A 27,283-nucleotide genomic window follows, 5' to 3' on the forward strand; every position below is an offset into this window, starting at 1 on the left:
CATACAAACAAATGTGCCCGGTGCTGGCTGGGAATCGAAATTTTAATTTTCGATTTGGGTAGTTATAAGATTTTACTCTTAATCAAAATACGGGCAGTGCCATTATAACAATGGTGTGGAAAGACAAGCTTAATATCCGTCTATAGATTTTCTGTAGTGAGAAACAAAAATATATATTACAGGGCAATTTTCTTTTTTCCTTCACTATTTGATTCCTTTTTATTATCTTTGCAATTATTTAATTGTAAGTACTAGAGCAGCATTATTCTATTTATTATTGTAAATATACAGCATATCAGCTATAATCATTAAATTGTCTTTTGTGGACAGATTTCCATCACATTGTTTTCATGTGAAAATTTTTCTCTGATTTTTAAATTCTTTTTTTAAAATGTCAGCTTTATTGAGGTTTAATTGACATAAAAATTGTAAGATATTTAAAATTTACATTTTTTTAATGTACATTTTATTAAAATGTACATAATGATGGTTTGATATACATATACATTGTGAAAAGATTCTGCCCATCTAGTTAATTAGGGGCAATTCTTATTGTAACTCTTACCAGTCGAAATTCAGATCATGTTTTGCTAGAAGTCAGATTCTCACATTTTATGATGCAGAACAGTGGTTTTCAAATTGTGGGCCTTGGACCAGCAGCATCCACTGTTACCTGAGAACTTTTTAGAAACACTTGGCAGAAATTCAGATTCTTGGGACTCAGACATATGGACTCAGGAATTCTAGAGATGGCCCAGCAATTTGTATTTTCACAAGCCTTCCAGGTGATTCAATGCACCCTAAAGGATTGGCTCTGGGCTAGGAAGGGCTAAATCTATAGGTCTTTTTGATCTGTAAATCTATTTGATCTTCATAATTCTCCTAAAATTTTAACCTATTGGGAAATTTGTGTGCCAATTTAGAACATTCTAATAAAGTCCCTAAATTAACGACCACTTTTTGAGAGTAGACTATATGAGGCACTTTTATATAAAATTATTTCTAACCCATATAACTCTGCAAGCTGTCCCAAGATAGCAAATATACTCAACTTAGGAATGTAGAAAATGTATTAAAACATATACCATAAAATTACATTAACACAAAACTATTTCACGAAGTATGTTAAATCCTGTATGGATTTAATATCGTGCTATTTATTATAAAAAGTGACAGTATTGTAAGAGAGAAGGCTTCATTTCCCAGTGATGAAGGAGAAGGGAAGGAAATGACAATATATGACTTCGAAAATTCCTGCTCTAAAAAAATTCTTTACTTTCCTTCTACAATTCCTTATAATATCTGAAGATAACATTATTTTTCCTGAAAAATCTAAGGTCACATTCAAAATTGGGATAATTCAACAGGACTTGTAAGCTCTAAAATTACTTTATAACCCAATAGAAACGGTACCAATAAAATGCCCTCATTCTTGCAGATTTCCTTGTTCCTGCTGCATTCACTCCTCACTTGATGGGTGGTTTCTGTGGGACTCAAATATCTCAACCACATTGGCCCTCTATGATATCTTCATGGCTAAGGCCATTTGCAAAGGCCATGTTTTATTGAATCTACCGTACAGTTTCAGTTTGGAGGGAGTCATAACTTTTGTGATCACCCATGGGACAGATCTTCTTCCATAGAACATTCTTTGTTGGTGAATGGACCCTTTGCCAAGTCCAGGTCCTGGTCCAGGCTGTCCATGATATTGCAGACTCACTAATGTAGGCTTATCTGCTTCATTAGCTCATCGAGGGAGCTGACGAGAAGACCTACACAGGCATTAAGCGTTGAAAGTGGCATTCACACCTTGATCTACTGGCTATGAAACATTTCTCCCTCAGATTATCAGAGAAATCACCTAAATTTACAGGCTGGCCTGCAGCATTATCTATCTGGGGTATAGAACCTCTGAACAAAAGGGCAGAAAATGTAAGTGAGCCATTCTTGAGAATTGCACATCACTGCCCCGGCCCTCCCGTTAGATCACAAAATTGCCCTCAGATTAGCTCAGGAGCAGGCCTGGGGAGCCCGGATTTTCAGAGTAGTAGAAAAGTAAACACCTCAATTTAAAATTGTTCTCAGCGTGGTCTCAAGTGATACCTGGCTGCTTTAACCTGGGGCATTATTTCCTTCCACAGAAATAAAAGTCTTTTCAGGTAATCCTTTCCAATCAAACTCTGTCTTACCAATCTGAAAAGTTTGTTTCAATAAGGGAAGCCAACAAGTTAGGAGACGTGCAAGAGTTGTGTGTCAGAACTGCCATCTTCCTTGTTCATCTTAATGCTCTGTGAACTATCCCTCTCTTGGAATCTTACAAGTCATTGTCTACTAGCCACTAAAAATTTCCATTTCAAAACTGTGACTTCTTCAAACCATGAGTCCTCAATTGCTGTGGCTTCTAAAAAATCAATAGCGTTCAATGCTAAACTGCTTCTGATCCTACGCCCATATGTACTAACAGGTTTCCATCAAAATATTTTTATGATAAATCAATTTACTAGCACATAAAGGTATAAGTGCTTGACAATCATTAAACAAATATTTTTCTTGCGTTTGTATAATAGAATGTAAAGGGAACAACTCCAAGTACTTTTGCCATTTAGCCAAGTCTTAATCTTCGTTAAATTGTCTTAACACTTCAGACTTTACATTAAACTAATTGATGAGCAGTTTCCTTTTCCTTTGGCATTTTTCACTGTTTGGCTTATTTCCATAGATCTTTAGCACAGGTTTGAAACTGGTGTGAACATGCACTCCTGGCAAATACATTTCTAGAAAATATAAAAAGAAGGCTTAAAATCTTTGTTTTTTAGTTTTTCCTCCCGCCTCGTTCTGCTCTGGGTTTGTTGCCTACTCAGTAAAGCAGAAGACGTAATCAATTATAAAAAAAAGGCAAGAACAAAGAAAGTAAAATAGAACCCAACAGAAGCAGGAATAAAGAAGGAAGCAGAGAAATTAAACTTTCACAGTTATAAGCTAACTCAAGAAGTAAAATTCCAGGAACAAAGTTAAGCAAGATGGCCACCTGCCTGTTTCAAATGTTCCCAGAGTCACAGAAAATTAGAATCAATCATAAGATGCTTTGTGGACGCTGTGGCAACTTAGGCTCCTCGGGCCCATTACGGCAGCTCACCTGCCACAGCTGGAGGCTCAAAACTAAGAGCTCAAAATCTTTTTGAAGGTCAAATGCAGAAAAGTAAAAGAGTCATGAACAGGAAGAGGAATTCTGTTTGGAATGACAAAGTCATTTCAAACTAAACCTCTTAAAAACTTTAACAACACTACCAGACATACAAAAACACACACCAAGACAAATGTGACTCCTAAGCTTTGAAAATGAGCCAAATGCTGTATGCTACATATAGTAAAGGTACTAATGTTTTCCATAGAGATATCATAGATTCCCAAATCTATTTCCAAGAGGTTTAAATGCAACAAGACTAACCTATCATCATAAACTATACTGAACGTTGAGCTATTTTTCAATCGATTCTGGTTAGCATTGACTCTTAACTGTTGGGTTCCAGGTCTCTAGTAAGATCACAGATTTATCGACTGAAGAAGTGGAGAGAGGTTCTATAGACTGTTTTAAACTGATTGTTAATTTAATGTGCTAGAATAAATGTTCATATATCAAATATTTGGCAAATCAAACAGACATATGTGCAAACAAAAGCTAGTCACACTTTTTCGTGTATACATCTAATACAAAATATTTATGTACATTGATAACATCGTACATTAGCATATTTCTTGTATATATATGTACCTGTACCTGAAACCTCTGTAAGATTTGGCCAGCCCTTCAAATAAGTTTTAATCTCATCTCCTAGGGTCTCAAAAAGCAGAGGCTTTGTTTTCTCCAAGAGACAGTACCCAAAGCAACTGATAAAGGGCCACCAATGCTAGGAGGACATTAAGAATGCCTTGATGACTGACCCTCTTGAAATATTTGCTTTATGCCCTTTCCCCTGCATTTGGATCAACTGAGAACTGTCGAGCTTAAAAAGTTACACAAGCATGGTCTTTCTCCTATTCCACTGTTACGCATCAGTAAATTCTTAATTCTTTATGGCTTATTAGTAGTTTCAAAAGAAAAAACAGTCTGCTGCCAAAACCTGGCTCTGGAATCAGATGGTGGTGGGAGTGGGATTCGCAACCCACAGAAAATAGAAAATTCCCATTGTCTGGAATGTGGAGCTGGTGGGACTTTTGCTTTCATATTCATACCATGACAGTAAGAGCTTTCCCTATGTGAGGATGATAACCAATTATGTTTGCACAAGTACATCACCATTATAGAGTGGAAAATGCACAAAAATCCAGGCTAAGAAAGTAAACGAAAAAAATAACTTCCTTATTGCATATTAATCCTTTCTTATTTTTCACCACATACGTGAAAATTTCCAAATCTGGAGTCACCTATTATTCAAACCAAGGCAGAAGGAAGCTGGTCTGGGAGTGCCATCCCATCCTCCCCCACCCCATGGTTGACAAACATTAATGGTCATTCTTACAAGTTGTTTTACTGATGTGAAATTTTTCCTAGATACCTGGGGTATCCTTTTAAAATGCAAAGGTAATAATGACTGTTCCATTAAGAAATCCACATGCAGCCTGCTACCTGCTTAAGGGGGAAGGAAACATTTCCTTTGAGTCTAAATCAAGTTAATAAATTTAAGATACCTGGGAGGGTTGGGTGCTCTGAACTTTTGGCAGAAGTCCAGAACTAAAAGAGCTAATGCATTATTTTACTTTGTTTCCTTACGAGAAAAAACAGTCTGCTGCCAAACCCAACTCAGGAATCAGATGGGGAGGAGGAGCGGGGGATAATTTGCAGTCCATTGATAAAGGGAAATACAGATGATGTTAGGAGAATTTTTCTCATTGTGATCATTCCCTTTAACCAGAGTAAAGGGTCTAGAGAAAGGTATTTGATGTGGCTGGATCTGCTTTTGCGGTCATTACCTGAATAGAGGTCAGGCCCGGGCCCTGGGGAGCGTCCCACCACCGCATCAGCAGCATCTCGTGGGGAAGTGGCTGGCTGCAGGGGCTGCACGGTGAGGCAATCCGTGAGCAGGTCAGGATGGATCTCTGCACTGGACCGCAACTAAGAGAAGAGAAAACAGAAGACAGATGGGAAAGGGAAGCTGTTCCTTGGAATACTTTCCTGGAAAGCCACTATGCCCTAAGATTCATTGTAATTCAATCCACAAATATTCATCAAGCAGCAACTATGGGTTAGGCATTGGGCTTACGAGAGAGTCAATAAAAGGGTGAGTTCTCCAGCCCTAATAACACCTGGCAGGTGCTTCAGGAAAAATGTGGCCAAAGGCGGATTTGACTTTAGTTCTTGATACATCCACTTCTGGGAACCCAACTTCTTACTATATTTCCTTTTATTTGCTCTGTATCTTATCAGAACTTGTAGTGATAACAAAAACAAACTCAAGTATATTTAGTCCAGATTGGAAAGCACTTTTAAAATATAAAGATACTACCATGAAAATATCTTGGAGATAATTGAGAAATGGTCATTGAGATTTGATACCCATAGATTTTACATGAGAGGAACTTTTAAAATATTATGGAGCATGATTAAAAGAAAAACCAATGTCATTAGCAGCAACAAAACGCCAACAGTAAGTTACATGAAAAAAACAAAACAATTTAGATCTCCATTTTATCACAATAACAAATTCTTTACGTATTAAAGAGTTACGTGTGAAAAATCAAGCCATAAAAATGTTAGAATAAAGTATAGGTGAAAAGTTATCTGATCTCCTTATGAAAAAGAATTTTGTAAGTGTAATTTGAATGGAAATAATAAAAGGTTTCATTACATAAAAATATTAACCTTCTGCTTGTATAAAAACATAACTTTAAAAAGCCTAGAAATATATTTGTTACAGATATTATAAATAGTTACCAGCCTCAGTGTCTAAAGAGAGCAGATAAATTGATTTTGTCTTTATCAAGATAAAACTAAACTTTTAGATAGAGGGCTGGGGTATACTTACTCATCGAACAAATATTTATTGGGCATCAAACACTCCCCTACGCACTAGGGATGTGTCCTATGGAAATTATACTCTAGAGAGGAAGCAGACAATGAACAAATAAAATATATACAGTATCAGCTGGTGATAAATACTATGGAGAAAAGTGATTAAGAGAAGCAGACAGTGAGTAGGGATGAGGGATGTGGCTTTAGATAGGGGGATCAGAGAAAGCCTGTTGGAGGTAGCACTTGTAAAAAGCCTTGAAAGAAGTGAGGGAGTGAGCCCTGAAGATATATGGGGGAAGAACCTGTCTGCCCTGTAGTGTGCCCGGATTATCCGAGGAATAGTAAGGCTGTAGCGGAGTGGATAAGAGAAATAGAAGATGAAACCAGAGATGTTAAGTAGGGGGAGACAGGGGGTAAGTTTTGTGTCTCTCTCCCCCTCCCAGATTACTAGACCAGGAAATGGCCTTCCAGATCATTTAGGCTCTTAAACATTCTCTAGTCCAGGAAGTATCTAATACATGAGGCAGGAGGCACATAGCAGAATCTCCTGGCAGAGAGTGCCTCACTGTGCAGCCCTTGACATGAACAGAAAATTTTAAAACGGAGAAATAGAAATGACAATTAACATAAAAAATGTTCAGCAAACTTGCAAAGAAATGAAATGTTAAACAAACTTTTTTAATTTATCAAATTATCAGAAACTTTAGAAAGAAGTAGTGGTAGTGAAGGTACAATGAGAGAGGCATTCTTAAACACTGTTGGTAGGAGCATACAAACTTTCTAGATGGTACCTGGTAATATTTTTTCAAGCCCCATAATTAAAACCATTTGATCTTAGAATCTGTCTTAAGGAAAAAGCCAGAAAGGCGAAGGAAGATTTATATCCAATGCTCTAATGATACATAGCATTATCAAAAATTAGGAAGTTACTTAAATGTCCACAATTAGGGCTAATAAATGATCTTCTATCAATTTGATGGAATATTATGCAACCATTAAAATGATGTTCATGAAGATAAAAGCAAAATACAAAATTATATATACAAAATGATAACAATTGCATAAAAATACATCAACAAAATACTATAAGGAAATGTAATCCAATATCAAAACTGATTTTTGTTCCCAGTGGCAATATCATGAATTTATTTCCTGCTTTTTAAAAATCTTTTCCTCTGCTTTCCAAATTTTCTACATTCTAATGATGTGCTGGAGCTAGCTTGCACCAATCCAACAGCACCAATCATGTGTATCTTTTCCAACCTTTCCATGCAATAATGTGAGATTGATAACTTGAAATTGATCATGGAAAGAATATTTATACCATGGAAATTGGCAAATGCTACAAACTGAGGCTTTTCCATCTGGAGAGCTGGTTGTTAATCACTACCAGCACACCACTCGCAATGACTAGGACCCATGTTCTGATCAGAAAGAAAACCACACACATACAAACATACAAGACATCAGTAAGCTACTATTTAGCAAGCAGTATTTCTTGGATCCCTAAAAGCTTCATAAAGAGACAAACATACGTCCAGGTCTTAGTCCAAGAATATGAAAATGGCATAATGACCCTAAGTATAGGGAAAGAGTATTTAACACATGTAGTGAATGAGACATAATTATATTATAATTTCCTCAGCTTTGCCACATTGGAATCCTTGACCAAGACTATCTGAGTTAATGCCCAACCCTCTCAGGGCCTTCGGAAGGTATGTTTGTTATTTTGGTACTAACCTAACACATGCCACAGAAGAAAAACTGGAAAAAAATCAAGGCTTAGAATGAGTTCTGGTGATCACTTTTAATTTATCTTCCATCGTTAAAATGTGATCTGGGACCCACATGTTCTGCTAAGCGTAGACACGAATGTCTCTCTGCTTTCTGTTAACCAACTACTCTAGGGTTTTACAGTTATCAGCACCGATGAGGTCCTTCCAAGGAATTTCACGGCCGTGGTTACTCCTGGAGTTAAAGGCAGGCAATTCAACAAGTATTCATGTTTTCCAAGAGTGTGATTCCATACGACTTTATGGTGAGAGTTAATTTGGTTTTCTCTGGGATTAGGCATGGTTCTAGAAAGTGCTTCTTAAATTGAACAAGCCTTGAGGACCCTATGCAAAATTTCCAAAGGAGGGCCATACACATAGAAATGAAGTAATGATATATGAGCTTAATATCCCTCTCTCCTGCCCTCCCAGATTATTAGACTAGAAAAAGGCCTTCCTGATCATTTAAGGCTCTTAAACATTCTCTAGTCCAGGAATTATCTAATGGGTGAGGCAGGAGGCACACAGCAGAATCTCCTGGGTGGGTTGTCTTTCAATAAAATACGGTTTTATATTTGGAGTAAGAAACCCAACTATTTATATAAAACAAATTACATAATGTATATTTCAACAACATCTTCTTAGCTGCTAGGAAAATAAAAAAAACAGAGGAAAATTTTTCAATGGAGGATGGTCTCTAACTGTGGTTCTCAACCCAGGGCTTCAGAATCACCCTGCAATCTGATTCAGAATGCATCAGAATCACCCCAGAGCTGCTGATTCAGTAGGTCTGAGGTGCACTTCTAACAAGTTACCAGGTGATGATGATGCTGTTAGTTTGGGGACCACACTTTCAGAACCATTGATCTCTAAGAATCCTGACGAGGAGAGCTAAGATTTTTCCGGTTATGGGAAGAGGAAATAAATTGTGGAAATACGGAATTATAAAAACCAAATTGTCTCTAACACGTGAACCTCATGTAATCATTTCTTATTATGTCTCTCCTCAGACCCCATAATAATAAATGGTTACATGAGAGTCATGTCTTAAAAACAATTTGGATGTATATTTTCTTTCACAGTGATAAAAAGGGTTAAAAAAATGCATCCAGTTTAATACCTGCTCTTCGGAGAGAGCCAAGGACTTGCCTTTTATGGAGCCTTTACTGCTTTTTACGGAAAGAAATGGAATTTGAACCCACCGATCATCAGTTCATCTATTTTAAAGGGCTGCCATGTTGTACAACACCAAGGACCTTTATGCACGTTGTAATCTATGTGAATCTACTCGAAGTTGTCCCACTCAGCTGCCCTAACCACACCCCATTAGTTCCAGAGTGGCACTGCCCTTCTTTATCCTTCTCCTCCATTCACTGAAGAAATATTTCTTGGTCCTAAACCATATGCCAGGCACTGTTCTAAAGGCCTGAAATACATCAGCAATCAAAACAAAGATCCTCACTGAGCAGTTTATGTTTGTGAGGAGGGACTAAACAGCAAACAAACTAAATAAGTGAATTGTATGGAAGGTGGTAAGTGCTATGGAAAAAGGAAAAAAAGAGAAGGGCACGTGGGATTGAGGACGATGGGAAGAACTGTGGCCTCACTGAGAAGAGATAATCAAGAGCACAGACTTTAAGGAGTTGAGGAAATTAGCTAAGTGCATATCAAGAAGAGAGTTCCAGAAGGAGGGAACTGCAAGGAGGTCAGTGTGGCTGGAGTGGAGTGTGAAAGAGAAGTAGGAAATGAGGTCTGAGAGGTGGGGTGGGGGCAGCACCAGCTCAGGCAGGATGCTGCAGCCCTCAATTGGGACTTTGGCTTTTAGTCTTAGTGCAGTAGGGAACTCTTGAAGGTCTCTGCCATTTGCTTCCTGGGAGACTCGTCTCATCCCCTATTAATTATCCACAGCCTCAAAGGCACTTTGTCTCACCTTCTTTGAGAGTCCACATGAATTGTGAGGTATAGTTAGTTCTGTGTCAATTCAACTGGGCTATAGTATCCAATGACTCAATCAAAAACCAGGTGTTGCTGTGAAAAAATTCTGTAGATGGGGTTAACATCTATAGTCGTCGACTTTAAGTAAAGGAGATTATCTTCTATAATCTGGGTGAGCCTCACCCAATCATTAAAAGGCCTCAAGAACAAAAAAACTAAGGTTTCCCTGAAAAAGACGAAATTCCTCCTCTGGACTGAAGCATCAGCTCCTGCCAGAGTTCTCAGTCCTACAGATTTCTAACTTGCCAGTCCCCACAATCACATAAGCCAATTCCTTGAAATCAATTAATCTCTTTTCTCCTGGTTTTGTTTCTCTGGAGAAGCCTGACTGATACAGATCCTAGCAGAATGCACTTTGAAAGCCACTACCAAATGATGATCATTTCAGGTTAAGAAGCAAAGAGCATTGTGCAGACGAATCTCATAGAAAACAACTAGATGTGCAGTCACCATGGCACACGTTTAAAGACTGCATTTCATTTCAGTAAATATATATGGAATCCCTACAGTGTGCTCGATAACAACAACACTATGAGGTGCATATTTTGTGATTTCCATTTTAGAGATGAAAATGCTAGAATGACCCAGCTAGTAAAGGTCAGGCTTGGATTAGGGCGTCAGAATCCAAAGTCAGGCTCTTCAAAGTTACATTATACTAGCTCAAGAAATAACCCATCCCCGACATTCTCCTTTCCCCCACCACATCGCACACACTCACACAACTTCCCCTTTCCTCTGGGGACTTTTTTATATTTTAGCCAGGAGCCTATCATTCAGCTGTTGTTCTAGCTAGGGAAAGAACACAGGGTCCCCAAGTTCTTTGGAAAAGTTTCTAATATATCTCTTTAGCACTGTGTAGATTCTGACACCATGCCCTTCAGGAAAAGCGGTCTTTGTTGGAGTGGAGATGGAGAAACAGAACAGACCACTGCTGTTTGGTTTTCACTGTCCCTTCCCCTAGAGGTTTGTCACCTGGTTGGGTCCTAGGCCAATAATATGAATATCTGCAGTGGAGAAAAATAAAGCACAGCACGTGTTGTTCCTTAAAATCTGCATCCTAAGCACATGCACAGTGGCCCCAGGACACCTGAAATGAGATGACGTTGACCCAGGGGTTCCTTGACTGCAGTACCCCTCCCCAAGAGAAGACACCTCACTTTTCTCTCTCCTGATTCTCCAACTCCCTGCTCCTCCCTTGAGTCCTCTTCCTCTTCCCATTCCTTCCCTGACATTCTCTTTGGTTCTCACTCCCGTCTCTGGGGAGCTGAGGGAGACTGTGCGGGGTCGACACTCACTTCTCCATGCTTCCCCATGCTTTCAGACGTGGGGTCAGGGAAGGCCTCTTAAAGGAGAGGACATTATGGGCTGAGACCTGAATGAAATGAGAGAGCAAGACAGTCAGCAAGAGCACTTTATGCAGATAGAACAGAAAGGAAAGAAATCTAAGGTGGAAACAAGCTGATGGTTTCTAAAAACAGCTACCTGGAGAGGAGCATGCTCACAAGAGAGCAAAGGGAAGGGTGTGGGACAGGAGGGTAGAGAAACAGCCAGAGGTCTGGTCATGTCTAGCCTCCAGCACAGGAAGATTTAGCATTTGATCTCATTGTAAAGGCAAGCAAATGGGAGGGAGGGAGCAGGAAAGCAACTAGTTTGTCTTCTATTATAAAAGGATCACACTGATCATTGTGGGGAAAGCAGACAGCAGGAGGACAAGAGTGCCCAGTCTGGGGCTACTTCAACAATCCAGATGAGAGATGCTGATGTTTTAGAGTCAGAGGCGGTAAGAAGCGGTAAGTCTCTGTTTTGAAGGTAGAGCTGAACGAGGTGTGGAATATGAGAGAGAGAATCAAAGGGAATCAAGGATGGCCCGAAGTTTTGGCCTGAGGAACAGCAAAGGAGAAGAGAAGAGTAGGTGGAGGTAAATCAGCCGTTTGTTTTGGATATGTTAACTCTGAGATGATTCCTTGACATCCAGGCAGAGAGAACCTGCAGGCAGCTGGATATCGGAGAGCAGGGTTCAGGGAGCACAGGGCTGGACCACAAATAGCAACCCCTCAGCTATACTTCTCCCTCCAGGCTCTCTTCCCTGGACAATCCATCTTGGGATTTCAGACAGACTCTCCTAAAATAGAGTTGATTATGCCATATCCAAGAAACAAATTTCCTCTCCTCTTGTTGAGCACAAAAGCCCCAAAAGGCTAAGATAAGAAGAGCCTCCGTGATGTGATTCCACCATATGCCATGGACAGATATTTCCCCTAGGCCTCAACAAAAGCCTCTGCTCCTTTCAAGAACACTGTCTCACCGTCTGCAAACATCCCATTTATTATGCTGTTCATTCCTCCTGCCTGCAATGGCTTCCCTCCTCCCACTGTAACTCCTCCAAGATCCAGTTTTCAGCTTGCCTCCTGAATGAAGCCCCTCTGACCAGGCCAGCCCACACTGGGCTTCCCATGCTACCGGGAGGGCTGCAGAGTCTGCTTTCAACAATCCTGCAATTGGACATGTGGCTTGGGCTTTGTTTCTTATTATGAGTTTAGTCGGCACAATCGTGTTGGAAAGTTCACGAGGATAACTGATTGCCTCAAACTTTTAAAACCCCATAGTACCTGGCAGGGTGGGACCAGCATCCAGGGAAATCATTGGATTTGTAAGAATGAGACACAATTCTTTATCTAAAGAAGGTTACAATCCCTAGTGATGTGTGGATGTGTCTAAAAAAATACAGTGAGGTCATGTCTTAATTACCCTTCCGAATGGAGAATTTTAACAGACACAGATAACAGTAACTACAGTGGAGAGGCTGCTGATGCTCTGCCCGGACCCCCTCTGATCCCTCTGATTAGCTCTATGCCACCCCTCCTCCAGCTTTGGTGTGCCCATCCCTCAGCTTCTGTGTATTTCACAGCCAACATCTAGCAGTACCCCTCCAACACACATATGAATGACTAGCCTGTACTCCTTTGCCTTGAAGTGGGACAAACTTTAAGGTGTAAGCTCCCAGTGGGATCACCCCTGCCTAGCTTCTTCCTCTTCTCTCACTCCTCTACTGGATTCTCCTGGGAGCACTTCTTAACAACTCATGTGCACCTGAATCCTTGGCTCACAGTCGGCTTCCCAGAGCACCTAACTTAGTAAACATTCCAAAATTCATTTGATTTGGTTCAGGAACACTGAGAGCCAACAGCAGCACTCACAGGATGCTCACATGCACACTGTTCCCTCCTCTTCAGTACCTGTTCTGCCCACACACCAGGGGTATGGTAACTAGATATTTAAGGAAGTATGGTGCTCTGGGATATTACGGATAATACTAAAAGCATAACTGTGGAGACTAAACTAAAAATAAAACACTAATTTACAACAATAATCAGCATTCAAAGGGGCCTCAGATGTCGCTGGGTCTAAACCTCTATCTTATGCACGACTTCCCTACAGCAACCCCAGTAAGAGTCTGCTTGATTCCCTATAGTAATGGGCAACTTCTTCACCTTGGCAGTTAGCTTCAATTTTAGACAGTTTCAGTTGTCAGGAAGTTTTTTTTGCATATTGAATCCTGATGCAGCTCTCAGCAACTATTAGGATTGCATGCATCCTTGTGTTCACAAACCTACAGTAAAGCTCATGAACTTCCTAGGGAGAAATGAGACATCTCTGAGTCTCAAAACCCAATCTGTAAATCTTTGAGTGTTAATGATCCTGCTCTTCAATGACCCATTTTAGGGCTTAATTTCTCCGTCTATCTAGATGCAAGTAAACAAACTGGCTCCTTAGCTTCTGTGCAACCTAGTATTATGAAATATTTGCTCCAAATGATAGTCTTTCACCTTAATAATGAAACCAACCATCAAGGCTTGACAAGGTTCCTGCATTTGGAAATCTGAGCTGCTTCACTTAACAATGCAGGGATTTTTCTTAATGTATGAAAACAAGGCACCGTCAATTGTGATTTGTATTTGTTTTTTTGTTCAAGACTATTCTGTTAATGTTTATAAGCTCTCAAAACAAGAGACGGAAATTCTACTCCCGTCATTTTCTCATTTCAGATATGATTGAATAATCGTCCAAGATTAAGTGAGTCAAGTGGAAATAATTAGGAAAGGGAAAAAGGCCCAGATTCTTCAATTTTCAGTTCCATTACATTTTATTCCAAGAGCAAAGGCATTCTGTTAATCTGAAGCGAGACACACTTCCAAAGAAAATGAGGCACAATCAAAGGCCTTTTGTTTTCCCTTTCTCCAATGAGCATGGTCTATCCGGGCTGCACATGTTTATGCATCACCTCGTAGGGATTCCTTTGTTCTCGAGAAATCAAATGCCACCAAAATATATTTCTGAAGAAACTCAGCCAGAAGGAAAGATAAGTAAGACTTTTTTTCCAGAGGGTTAAGGTTTATTACCAGAACATTCTCATCAAGCGTTCTCTGTGACACTTCCAGCAATGTGGACCTCAGGGAATTAACTCATTGCCAAAAGGCTTAAAAATAATTACAATGAATTAACCTATTATATTAATTACAATTAATTTCCAGTTGAATCTAAAAATTCTTTCTGTAGGGGATTCCTTAGCACTGACATTTATGAAGTGGCTTTGGCATATCATAGGTAATTAATCTCCAACAATCTATCAAATTCATTTCCTTTGAGAATGACCAATTTGCAAAGAGGAAAAGAAAGAGTGAAGACTTAGAAAAATAGTACTGGAACAAACCTCTTTGGGAATGTGAGGTACTGTCCAATTGGGCACCATGAACTTCTATATATAGGGGATACCTATTTGGTTAGCAGTGACTCCAAAGGCCAAAAATTTGATCCATAGCTGATTAACGAACATGCCAAAATATTTGAGTAGACACACATGCTCAATAAGAGACATGAAAAATCAGTGCCAGTATAGATAGAACAAAACTACTGGTTATTTAGTCAAAAATGGTAATTGACGGGAACTGTTCACAGAAGCAGAATTTCAAAGTAAAAAAAACAAAAACAAACGAGGGTCCAATAATCCTATGAGCCAACTCTATAGCAGTGCTGTCCAACAGAACTTTCTTTGATGACGGAAAAGTTCTGTGCTAAAAGTTCTACTAATTGGTAGACACTAGTCACATGCAATTAACGAGCACTTGAAATGTGGGTAGTGCAACTGAGGAACTATATTTTATTTCATTTTAATTTAAATTAATTTAAATTTAAATGTATGATATTGAACTGCACAACATCACTGCATATCATGCTGTCAGCTCAGCCTTTGTCTAAATCCCTTTGATGACAGGGAATTCACTTCTTTACAACTCAGCACCCTCCATTGTTAAGTAGCTCTAATCGTTAGAAAGTTTTGCCTCAAGTTGCACTGTAATCTGCCTCCCCATAATTTCCACTCACTGGGGTTTATTTCTCTCCTCCTCCTCCAGACCACACAGAATAACTTTGCACACAATCTACAGTTCTTTTAATATTTGAGAAGCCTCAAAATGCTGTAGAATCATAGAATTTCAGCCCTGAAAGGGGGAGTGGTTTAGCTTCTTTGTCAGTCCTCCTTGAGCAGTTTTTTTCTCCAGGCTGAACATCTTTAGTTTTTTATATAGATAAGAGGATACTTAAGTAGGAGTAGCTTCGGCCTTTTAGTTTGACAAACTGTGGTTCAACTACTGTGTGATCCTGGGGAGGTAAATTCACTTGCCTGAGTGTAGTTTCCCTTCTGTAAAAGGAAAATAATATCACTGAGCTATCCTGGTTGCTTTGAGAACTAAAAGAGATAAGAGTCAGAAAACACTTGACACACAGAAGTCATTTACTAAAATGCTAGTGCCTGCACTCCCATGGAGCATATTATTCTATTCACCACCCCAATTACTCTCAACATTCGACTTCAATGACCTGTGTGCAAATGGTACCTCAATACTAATATAATGAACAAGCTGTCTGACCAGGACAGAGAATAACAGAACCAACACATCCTTGTTCTAGACTTTCCACCTCTATCAATGCAGACTAAAAGAGTCAATAGCTTTTTAAAATCCATGTTATATTCTTCATTAATTCATTCATCACATATTTAATGAGCCCTCACCATGTGCCAAAACTATGCTAGGCCTAGGACATAAAGTGGTGCACAAGATAACTGAGTTCTCTACCTTCATGGAGTTTACAGTGTGGCTCAAATAAAACTTGCTATCAAGTAAAATCCCTAAATCTTTTTTCATATGTGATGCTTTTTATTTCTGATGGCTCTTATATTCAGAAACTAACCTTTTCAAGCCCCACTGTCATTTTGTAGTCCAGAATATCTTGACCATATTTTATTTGACTCAATCATTCAGTTGGCTACCACATCCCCCACTTCAGTGCCATCTACAAACTTCATGAAAACATTCTCTGGCACCAAAAATGATGTTAAATCTCTGCCAAAGAGGGAGTTATCTCTGAAAAATAGCCCATGCCCTATTGACATTCAGCAATTAACAACCACTTAAATAATAGCTTACTCATGATATGGATCGTGAAAGAGAAGAGCATGGGCTCTGGATGCAGAATACCTGGATTTGAGCTTTCATATCCTTACTTATGAAATGTTAGATAACCATGAAGAAGGTGTTTAACATCTCTTTAGCTCAGTTTCCTCTGTACAATGTGGATAATGGCACCTAATTTATAAGGTTGGTGTTAGGGATAACATGAGATAATAAAGTATTTCACCAATACATAGTATACAGTCAATGTTTACTACATGTTAACTACTATTTCTACTATTACTTTTAAATTAATATCCAGTGTGGAAGCACTGTAACACTGTATAACATGCACCCTTATTTTCTTTTTTCTCCCATCTATTTTTAGATCTCTTTCTTTTTATCAACCTCTTCCTTTTGTATACCATAATGTGGCAATTTTACAAAGGAAAAAGAATGCGGACCTTGGGGTCAAGCAGATGCAAGTTCAAATTTCAGCTCTGCCACCCACTAATATGTGGCCTTTGGCAAGATATTTAACCTTGAAAGGTTTCAGTACCATCCTCGGTAGAACGGGGGTGATAACACCAACTCTTTGGGGTTACTACAGGATTACATGAGGTGACCTAAGGAAAGTGGCTAGCGTAGTATATAGTTAATTTGAGTTTTTTGCTCAAGAAGTAGAAGCTAACACGATTGTCAGGAGTGATGCCTGTTAGAACCCCCGGCGTCTTGCTTAGCCTCATAAATAGAATCTGGGACCAAACAGTGTCCAAAATCAAGACATGGTGTCCAAATCAAGATACAAGGCACAGTTTTCACAGATGAATATCACTCTAAAATTATTCTGTCTCAGAAGAATGTAGCTAGCTTTCATTCTCTTGGAAAAGTCCAAAATATATTAGAAACCAAAACCAAGAATAAAACATTTCAGAACACTTTGAGGATGTTAATACTTTATCTAAACGTCTTATTTACCAAAATCTGTACCACTATGTAGCTGAAGAGAGTTGGGGAGTTGAGGTTTGAAAGGATATTAAAGTCAGAAAGGCATGCGCTTGGATTTTTTGTATTGATATAAAAATACCATTTTCCTCCTAAGTCAATATTATTCTAAAACTGACACCAAGAATCACATTTTTTTCCTGACTGGAAAATGATACACAAATGGACATAGTCAAAGGTAGATTTAAACTTCATCTGGAGGAACATCTCAAAAGCAGAACCTAAAATTGAAAGGTGGATTCTATTTTTTGGGCACAGAGAGAAATATTAATATGGAATTTCAAATGGCCATGGAAAACATCCTCCTTCACCCTTTGGGGCCTAGTTATGGGGTTGTAAAGACTCAAAGCAAGATGAAGGGTTTACTTCTGTCATAGCTTCATAAATTCCTCCTGACACCAGCTCATTGCACTAATGTGACCAAACAAATTCCATCTTATCCAGTCAAGTGTAACATTTTTCTTTCTATTCAAGTGTTCTCAAGGTTTAATTAAAGCAGCCAGCTATCTAGTAATTACTTCCCCCATCCATCTTACCAGCTCCTTATTGTCTCCCTTTGAATTGATTTCTGACTACAGCCCCAGCCTATGCTACAGTTTAGGAAGTGTGGGGAGAGACTTAACGCAGAAGTCATATATTCCTTCCTTTCATTTAATTAAAACAGATTATCTGAAAAAGATTTAATGCTGATTTTAATGTGCATGAGTGTTTGGACAATTTTTAACATGTCTACTTCTAAAAGTTGAAGGCTGTCATTTCAATGGAGAGCACTTACTTTCTGCTCTCTCATCCATCCTACACTCAACAGTCAGTTTAATTTTCCTCAAGTACACTGCTGACAATGTCACTTTCCCCTTTCAGAGCCCTTTAGTGACTCTCCACCAAGTATTACCTACAGCCCAAACTCATAGGCTTTAACAGGCTGGCTCTCACATAGCTGTGTGGCTTCATGAGTCCCATGCCTCCATGTCACACAGAGCCAAGATGCTCTTCTCTATAATCTTTATTCATTCTCATTCATGTCTCATGCTGTACTTCTGGCCACAAGCCTTCCTCATCTAAAGTCTTCTTTTCTCCAGACTCTGCATATCTATAACACATTCAGCATATTCTCCAAAGTCCAATTCAATGTCACTACTTACTTGAAGTATTCCCAGGTCTTTCTACTCCAAAGTCATTTCTTCTTTTTAAACATCCCAGCAGCAATTTCTCTGTATTGTTCTGATGGCACTTGTGGTTTTCTACATTGTATAATACTTATTGATAAATTATATATGTGTACATGTCACAGAAGACAAAAAAGCTCCTTATAAACAGAAACCATGTCTGTTCGATCATGCAATCTAAAACAGTGCTTCTTTTCCCACTAAAGGTACTCTATAAATGTTTGGGGAAATGTGTGAACAAATAAATAAATGAATAACAAATGAATCAATAGTTGCCAAGGGTTCATTAATCCATGCTCATCCTTTAGAGCAGCCCCTAAAGACAGATAGAATCATGTCTTCATGCAATACGAGGGGAAAAAAAGAGTGAGGCAGTTTAAGCATGCCAAAATTATCAACTAAGAATAAAATAAGAACTAGCCAAGTGAAATCTTAACAGAAGTTAAAAAAAAAAAAAAGGCATTTCCTTATAATACTCAGTCTCTGTTCATGCCAAATTTCACTATATAATACTATTCACATTTATATATTGCCTCTTGGAATGTGCAAATGAGCAATTCTTCCAATAAGAAATGTTAATTCATTACATTTATACTTCATATCTCTCATTCATCTGGAAGGGCTGGGAACAAATCCAATTTTCTACCTTGCTTTTAAAGATTCAATGTCTAGCATGTATTTGATAAGCAGAACACAAAAATTTTGAGCCGAGTGGGCCTGAAATTACAACTCTAGGCCCCTTTTGACAACCTACACAGCCAAGATGAGAACCTCCGCCTTCTGTCTCCTGGATGAATAGGTGACCAGCTATGGCCCTGGGCTCCCTGGTCACTGCTCCACATGCGGCCTTTAATACTAGTGCAGAGCCCTTTCCCCCCTGAGGTAACACCACCAACATAAGAGCTTGCACATGGTGTTATTTTTGTCACTGCACAGAAGCATTTTACTGCAGGTAATTTCCCCTCTCTTGTCCAGGGACTGTATGTTTTAGAGGGATGCATGAATCACATGACCTTTTGATGCTTTGGTGAAATGAAGCTCTTCTCTTTGGTCCTTAGACAGGAGGCCTGGTTCAGAGAAGTTCTTTAGAGAGAAGCCTGAGACAGGAACTAGATTCCTCTAGAGTCTTCCTGTAGTCTCTAGCCTCTGCCGAAGTCATTTTCATGTTTAGAACCCACTATTTCCTCTTTGGACACTGATGTCTCTTTGTCTTCTTATCATTGACCACCTGCAATGAACTCTAATCCTCTCTCAAAAAAAATTAACCCCACCCCAAAAATCCAGACTAGAAAGCCAAAAATCCAAGAGAAGTGTGGAAGGATGATGAGGGCTGCCAGCAGTCACTCATGGCACAAGGATTACATCTCAGAAGCTCTGTCCTAGACTACACTAGTCTGGCTGGTTCTGACAGAATGGGAAGAAACAAGACCAGGTCAAGACAAGGAAGCAGAAACAGGCGTTATCAATGTTGTACACTGTCCTCTAAGCTGGAGAACATGATGCTATCTTTCTTCCCCAGATGTCCTGCTATCTGCAGGTCTGAGCATGTCTGCTTTTGTTCTCAAGGTCTACAAGAAACTCCAAACTCAGTGATCTGCCATGTCTGACTCCACTCTCAACTGCTCTAACCTCATGTTGCTTGTCTGTCATCATTATTAGCATCCCCTTGGGAAGATGCTATTATTGGAATAATTTCACATTCTAACACTGTAGGAAGCTAGTACAAGTTGTAGCTACTTCAGATCTCTGCAAAGAGCCCTGTGCACTGGTAACTTTTTGTCCACTAGAAATAAATTTATCAAAGAAATATTCTTATATACATGCTGGGGGAAGGAACAGTGCCATAAAAAGACGTGTCTCTCTTTTATCCTCAACAATCCTCCAAAGTAGAACTAGGAAAAACAGGTTTGTTGTAGAGTCAAACAACCAACATTTTAAGCCAGTGTGGGAGCATAGTTTTGGTCTCAATTTACAAAAAGAAAACTAGGTACTTTATTTTTAATCAGAAATTAACAAGTCAACAGTACTCCATGTAAAAGAAAATCTTAGAAAAAAAAAAGTAGAGACACTAAGAAATAATAATAATCTATCCTTCTGAGCATTCTGTTTTACTGTCCACAGAAGCTAAAGTCTGTGCTTTTTAGCAGAAACCCAAGAGTCTGTTGACAATGGGAAAGCACACATCTTTGTAAAACTCCCATGGCTATCAAACATCAAGGAAAGTTGGTATGTGAAATACAAGCAACTTAATTTTTCCTTAATATTTTGAGGATCAAAAGAATTATCTCTATTCTACCAATGAGATACTCCTCAGTCTTCTACCTCCCCACTGGGGGAACCAAGCAAATTCCTTGGTTTCTCATGTCACTACCACAGGCTGAAATGATGTAACAATAACAGCAAAGAGGGGTGTCCCCCTGAGCCAACTCTCTAATCAGTTTCAAAGTATGTTTTGTTGGTTCTCATTGACACCACTCAAAGGAACTGGTCACTAGTGGTCTCCAAAGTTTTACAACAAATTGTGTGATTAAATTCCTTAAACACATCTGTCCATTACTAATCCTCTTTTGCCAACATCCCTTTCAGAGAAAAATTGCAGCGCTCCATGGTGCCTGATTTATATTTCATTTTGAGAACAGGAAGTAAAGGGATTAAAGTTAAGGATTAAAACACTTACTCTTTACTGCATTTTTTCCTCCTCCCAAATGGCTTCCTGGTTGCCATGGCTACTGTTCACTGTTCCTTAGCCCTGAATGCACGTCTCTTTGCATTAATAAAATATTTTAAATGAGACTTTGTGGAAAACAAAAGGGAAAGTAGCTTTAAGTTCAACTGCTCTTGAAAGAAAGTTAGGATTTTTTAAAAATCTTTTTTCTTCATCCTTTTATTGGTATCCTCACGAGTGAAATAAGAACTAAAAGATAGCACAGGAACAATCTAAAGATCTACAATGCAAAACCAAAATTATACAGCAGCAGCACAACGAGATTACTCCAAGATAGTGAGCTGGTCCTTAGCTTACAAACCAGTGTTTGTAGGAAGATTAAGGGTCCCTGGGAATTTCCCAAATGTTGCAACACCACGGAACATTTTAAAGGCAAAAATGCACGTAAGTGCAGTGTTGCAATTCCACATTGCAAATACCAGCCAGGAAATGAAAAACTGAGGCTTTCACCACCACAAAGTTAACTTAACCATATCAATGTAAATATCACTACTTTGATTCCAAGTCATTGTTGTTCGTGGTGGCAGCATCTGCATAGGAGTGTGGCCAAAGAGGCAATAGCCACAAAAAGCGTGTGCTGTCAGGGCTGAGGATATCTGCATGTACAGCGCACACAGCTGATGCCGAGTTGGGCATCGAAAAGCAAGGGTGACATTGACAAGTGAGCAAACACAACTACGTTTGAGTTGTTCCTTTAAAAAACACTCCCCTAACATTCATTTTAGAATATACTGTCCCCTAACATTCATTTTAGAATATACTGCCTACATTCCTTTAAAAAGCCAACAAAAACTAAGGAGATGGAATAGTAAAACCCCATTTTAGGATCTATTCTTATAGTCCAAAAGCAGGACAGGCTCCAGAATAAATTGTGGAGTGACTTCTAAAACACCACTCCACTCATTTTTTTTTTCAATGCTCCTCAATGCTTGGTTTTTCTCTGCCTTGACACACAGTGGTTTCAAACTATTCCTTTATCCCCCAGAGACTCTATTGAAACTACCTCCTCCAGGTTCAAGTATACTCATCATTTCTCACTTCTGATTTCATACTTCCATTAAAACCATCTTCCTTGGATAATATCCACAGAGGACAGACATAGATGCTACTTGAAAACTTTTAATTGAAGCCATATTGATATATTAATGGGAGTCAAGGGACTGCTGCACTGCCTTTGCCATATAACAAAACAAAATTTCTGGAGACAATCCTATAACCGGAAAGAATGACTGTAAAGGTGGTGATTCTAAGTATTGTATCAGGCTAGGGGTATGGATAATTTTAGGTATAGGTGAGCAACTCCCAAATTGAACCATGAGATCACTAATGCTACCCATGGGCAGGACTATAGAATCTGAAACAGACGTGGAGAGAAATGATCTGAGTTACAAACAGATCCACAGGGTACAGAATCATGTCTTTCAAATATCCACTTTCCTTCTTTCCTGGCTTCAACCTTTTTTTCTGAAAACCACTTTTATTTTGGGATGATCCTGAAGATTTCGGGCCATTCCAGAACAGGCTGGGGTTACTGTTTGGCTGTTCTTTCACATTTGCAATCAAGAGAAAGCAACAGGAACCTACTATTGAGAGGCATTGCTCCATGGGTCTCTCAAGTTTCTACATGTCTTGGGAGCAGAGGCACTGACTGCCTTTCTGGACCATATTCTAAGGATGTTTCTACAGCAAATAGCTTTGGAAAACTGACTGGGACAGTATCTTCCTCTTGAGGAAAGGGCAGGCATATTTTCATCCATTATAAAAGATTTTTGCTCCCTAAGCTCAGAATTTCCCTCTTTAACACAATCCACTGAGTGTTCAAGTGTCACCTGGCCCTCTTTGTGTCATTTTGTGAGAACTGGGACTTAAAAAGCTGGCACAAGATAATGATGATACTCTGGCTACTGCTATTGCTGTGAGGAACAAACTCTCTTTTGTCTCTGACCCAGGAAGCTCTTGTCTTCTCCCAGCATCCATGAAACTATGGCAGGCTAACTTACTAGCTTGTACCTATGGTAAAATCTCAGACCCTTTACAGTTCCTGCCACCTACAGAACCATTCCTAGAATGTGCAGGCACTGGGCAAGAATTTTTTCACAGAGTTCTTGTCTATATAATCAATTTGAGTCACCCCAAATCAGTATATCAGCATCACACTAGAGGTCTAATCCCAGGTGATTCAGCTAAAGAAATGTCACACTGGCCAGCAGGAGTGATCTGCTCACCAAGCCACCCTCTTAGAATTAAGGCTTGCCTGCAGGGCCCCAGGATGATTCCATAGGCATAAGTCCCAGAGCTCATTAGGGCACCTAGTTGACCCCACATAGGGTGCAAAGGGTGGGAGAGAAATGGGGCTGGCACCCTTGTGGGTGCCAATCTGAGCTCAGGGTTCCCCACCCATTGTACTCTTGGCCCAGCCACCTAAAGGGGGGTTTTGAGAATTTTAAGGAAGGTACTCTAAAGCATGGATGCCCCTAGGGGCAGAGTCTCAGTCAGGGTCCCTGACACTATCTTCTAACAGAAGGCTACTTTAGAGCTTCTGGGATTGATCCTCATGCCAAGAACTTCCTGACAAGTTACGAAATTTCCCATGTTGGAAAATCAGACAGCCCATAGTAAGAACAGTAGAGTCAAACTGGCACTGGACATGGAGTCAGAAAAACTCAGCTGGAGTACAGTTCTATTACTGACTTGAGTGTGCTTTGTAAAGTCACTTAGCTTCTCTGAACCTCAGGTCTTTCACCTCTAAAATGGGCTTACAATAATAATTGTAATACTAACCTTGTAGAATTGTTGTGAAGATTAACGAGGTAAACAGATATGAAAATGCCCAGTAAACTGTGCTACACAGGTATTTGGTTATTATTGTTCTTCTCATTTCCTTTAAACTCTTATTTCATAAGAGAAGACAATAAAAATAGGTAATTGCACTCATCATGTTATTACTGGATGTTCTAAAGGCCAATTCACCCCTTCTTGCTATCACTGATGGCTGAAGAGATATAAGTGGTACCAAGTTTGTGAGTGTTTTGCTGTGTTGAAGTCTCTGATCAATTTCAAGCTTAATAATCTGCTGGAGGAGGGGGCTCATAATTGGGGTAGAAATGGGAGGCAGGGAAAAGATTATAAAGCATTAAGCTCCTCTGCTCACTTATGCCATGATTTTAGGGCACCCTAATGTGTCTGAGTCTTCATGACTGAAAATTGGGAAACACGTTCTTGACATATTTCTCCATATAAAAGAACAAGATTATTTAAAAAAAAAAAAAAGGAACAGGGGAGTGGATCATCTTTGACTGCTATTTTGAGTACACAGAAATGAAATCTGATTTCTGTATTTGCTTATGTACAGATGAGGAAATGTCAAGGATATCCTTTGTACTATCATCTCAAAACGCAATTTCTATTCAAAGTCCACAGTGGATAAATATCATCTAAATTCCTATAGCTGGTACTTGTGTGCTCGGCTAACCCAAAGCACTATTGTGAAACAGAGCTTCTTGTCTGTTGTGTTCTGTCACCTCTTTACCTATGTGTTCCCTTTTGCGTCAACTTTTTCAGAGCTCAGTGATGTCCTTGCAAATACTGAGTGAGAAAAACTCCTTATGGCAGTGATTTTTACTATATATTACCAAGTAAAAAGAATTAAAACAAAGGAGCCCCACAATATCTTTATATATATAACATAAAAATACATGGAAAGATATGCACCATTGTTAAGCCATTGTGATAAAGTATATCTCAACTCTGCTACTTCCTGGCTTCTATATTTCCCACAAGTGAGAGTGCCAAACAGGAAATGCTAGAGAAATAATTGCTGGAGGTACAGTGGGAGAAGGGAGTAAAGCCTAGCATAAAAGAGAAGATAGCAAGACAGTCCACCTAGCTAGTCAGGGAATTCAAGGTTCTAAGTCTACACAAACTCTGTTACAAAAACACTTGTAAATATGATTATAAATGTACGCTTTGAGAAAGTACAAAGAGATAAGGCCCAGAAAGTGGAGAAAGAGAGATCCATACCTCAATTTCAACAAGGCAAAAAAGATAAAGCCTAGAAATGCAACTGATGAACAGAATGCTTAAACTTCATGCTTCGAAAGGTTCTAGAAAGAATTACAGGTTGATGAGCAGTTCAGAAGGAAGGAAGTCAATAAGAGCTAGGATGGGGTTATTGAGAACAACAAGAGAATCCTAATTTCCTTTTTAGATACGATTAGGTGAAAACTGCACATATAATGAGCCTAGAATGCAACACGATATTTTGCGAACTCTCTCATGATAGTATTTTGGACAAGACTGAGAAAGCTGGAATGATGACAGCCCAGCTAGATGCAGTCATAATTGGATGAGCCACTGCATCTAAAGAATATTGATTAATGGAAATATGCCAACCTAATTGCCTTGTCTCTTTTCACCCTAAATCCCTAATTCATCCCCCACATTACCACCATAATTATCTTTCTAAATCATAGATATGACCATAGTCTATGTTTAAACATCTTAGAATGGCATATAAGGCCCTTTAGCACCAGTTCCCTTGTCAACCTTTTCAACCTCTATGCTTGCCTCAATAGGTAATAAATGACATTGCAGGTCTCATGTAACCCTAGCTGAAACTGTATTCTATGGCATAAACAAAAGGAAAGCATAGAGAGGAATGCAATCCATATGCTAAAAAATGTGGAAGCTAAGTAATAAGAAAAAATCATAGGGAACTAGGGATATGAATGCAGAATTTCTACCTACATCAGCAAGGCATTATGGGAAAGAAGAAGTATCTTTGAAAAACAGTACTAGAAGCCATGTGTGGATGTTCCAGGAAGGTAGGTTTTTGACTCAATAATATAAAGAATGTTTGTACATATTAGACTTGATAATTAACAAAAAAAGAGATTGTCTTAACAGTCAGAAAGCTTAAGATTTCATGAAGAGGCTTTATGAGTACCTTTTGGGACTTTCTAACTGTGAGTCCCCAGACTGGGCTGCAAGGAGGATGAGGTGACATTTAAGGACTTTGATAATTCTGATGGACTACAGCTGTGCCGACAACTGGCCCTGTGTAGTGGCAGTGTAGCAAGCATCCATGTCAAAAAGCTGCTTGGGAAAAACATCTTTCTATCCTAGTTAAAAGAACAGCTCTACTGAGGCACTACTATCTGTAGTCCTTTAACAGTTAACTCAGAAGTTAGTCCCTACTCAACAAACAGCGGAAACAGTGAGCATTTAAGATGTCATATGACACTATCCTAGAGTTTATAAAGAGGGCTCTAGATTGCCTAGTGAGAGAATAATCTTTTGCCAAAATGTTTTGTGGAATGCCAAGATTGTAAACAGTATGTCAAGACTTAACAGACAGCTTTGCATTAGGCAGTATTAACTAATTCTGGCACATGTTCTGTTGGTCTTTCGGCTTGTAGGAAAACAGCATACCACCTTTTGGCATCATACTTGGCTCCCTTTCTGCTTCTAAACTTTCTCATTTTTCAGAAATAAACTAAAGCGAGTAGAAGTAGTAATAAAAAATTCATCCTGACTCTAAAGGCCAAAAGAATAAAATGAGATAATGTACACAAAATAGCTCTGAAATGTTAAAGCATTAAATGTAGGCAAAATAAGACCCTTTCTTTATTATCACTCTTACCACGATCACTATTAAGACATCTGATTCACAGAGATTGGATTCCACTTGATGAACAACTCAAGTGGAGCCTTGCAGAAGGCTCAAAGATCTATTCGTCAAGTTCTCCTAACTTCTCAAGCAAGAATCCAGCTAAACCAGCTGGGGCAGGAAAAATCTCTTCTCCCCTTAGAAAATTCTTGTTTTATCTGACTTTCACCTCTTTACACCACTTATTAAAGCCAGTTCCCTCAGCAGAAATGGAGGATGGCAAGCCATTTTCCTCTGTATTGTAATACCTTCTAATAATAACTCCCACTCCCATGGCCACAGCTACTTCCTCTAAGGATTCAGCTCTGTCTACACTCAGGGCTGCAACAAGCTCTGTGCATGTGTTTTCTCACTAACAGCTACGACAAACCTAAGGGATTGCTGTTCCTATCTTGATTTCACAAACGAGAGCCTGAAGCTCAGAGATGTTAAGTAACTCATCCAAGGTTATATCATTAAAACTGGTGATGCAGGGATTTGAATCCAGGTCCAT

The 27,283-nt window shown here is 39.2% G+C and overlaps 1 protein-coding gene across 1 annotated transcript in view; it reads right to left on the reverse strand.

Annotated features, from left to right (window-relative positions):
* The window catches only part of GLIS3 (GLIS family zinc finger 3), a 295,204-nt gene that overhangs the window by 60,125 nt on the left and 207,796 nt on the right, over positions 1-27,283 (reverse strand). The window contains exon 5 of the mRNA XM_014795446.2: positions 4,972-5,113. Within this exon, the coding sequence (XP_014650932.2) occupies positions 4,972-5,113 (142 nt within the window). The remainder of the gene's footprint in view (positions 1-4,971; positions 5,114-27,283) is intronic.

The sequence above is a fragment of the Ceratotherium simum genome, chromosome 20, assembly GCF_057802395.1.
Source record: "Ceratotherium simum simum isolate JZ-2026a chromosome 20, ASM5780239v1, whole genome shotgun sequence".
NCBI classification, from domain to species: domain Eukaryota; kingdom Metazoa; phylum Chordata; class Mammalia; order Perissodactyla; family Rhinocerotidae; genus Ceratotherium; species Ceratotherium simum.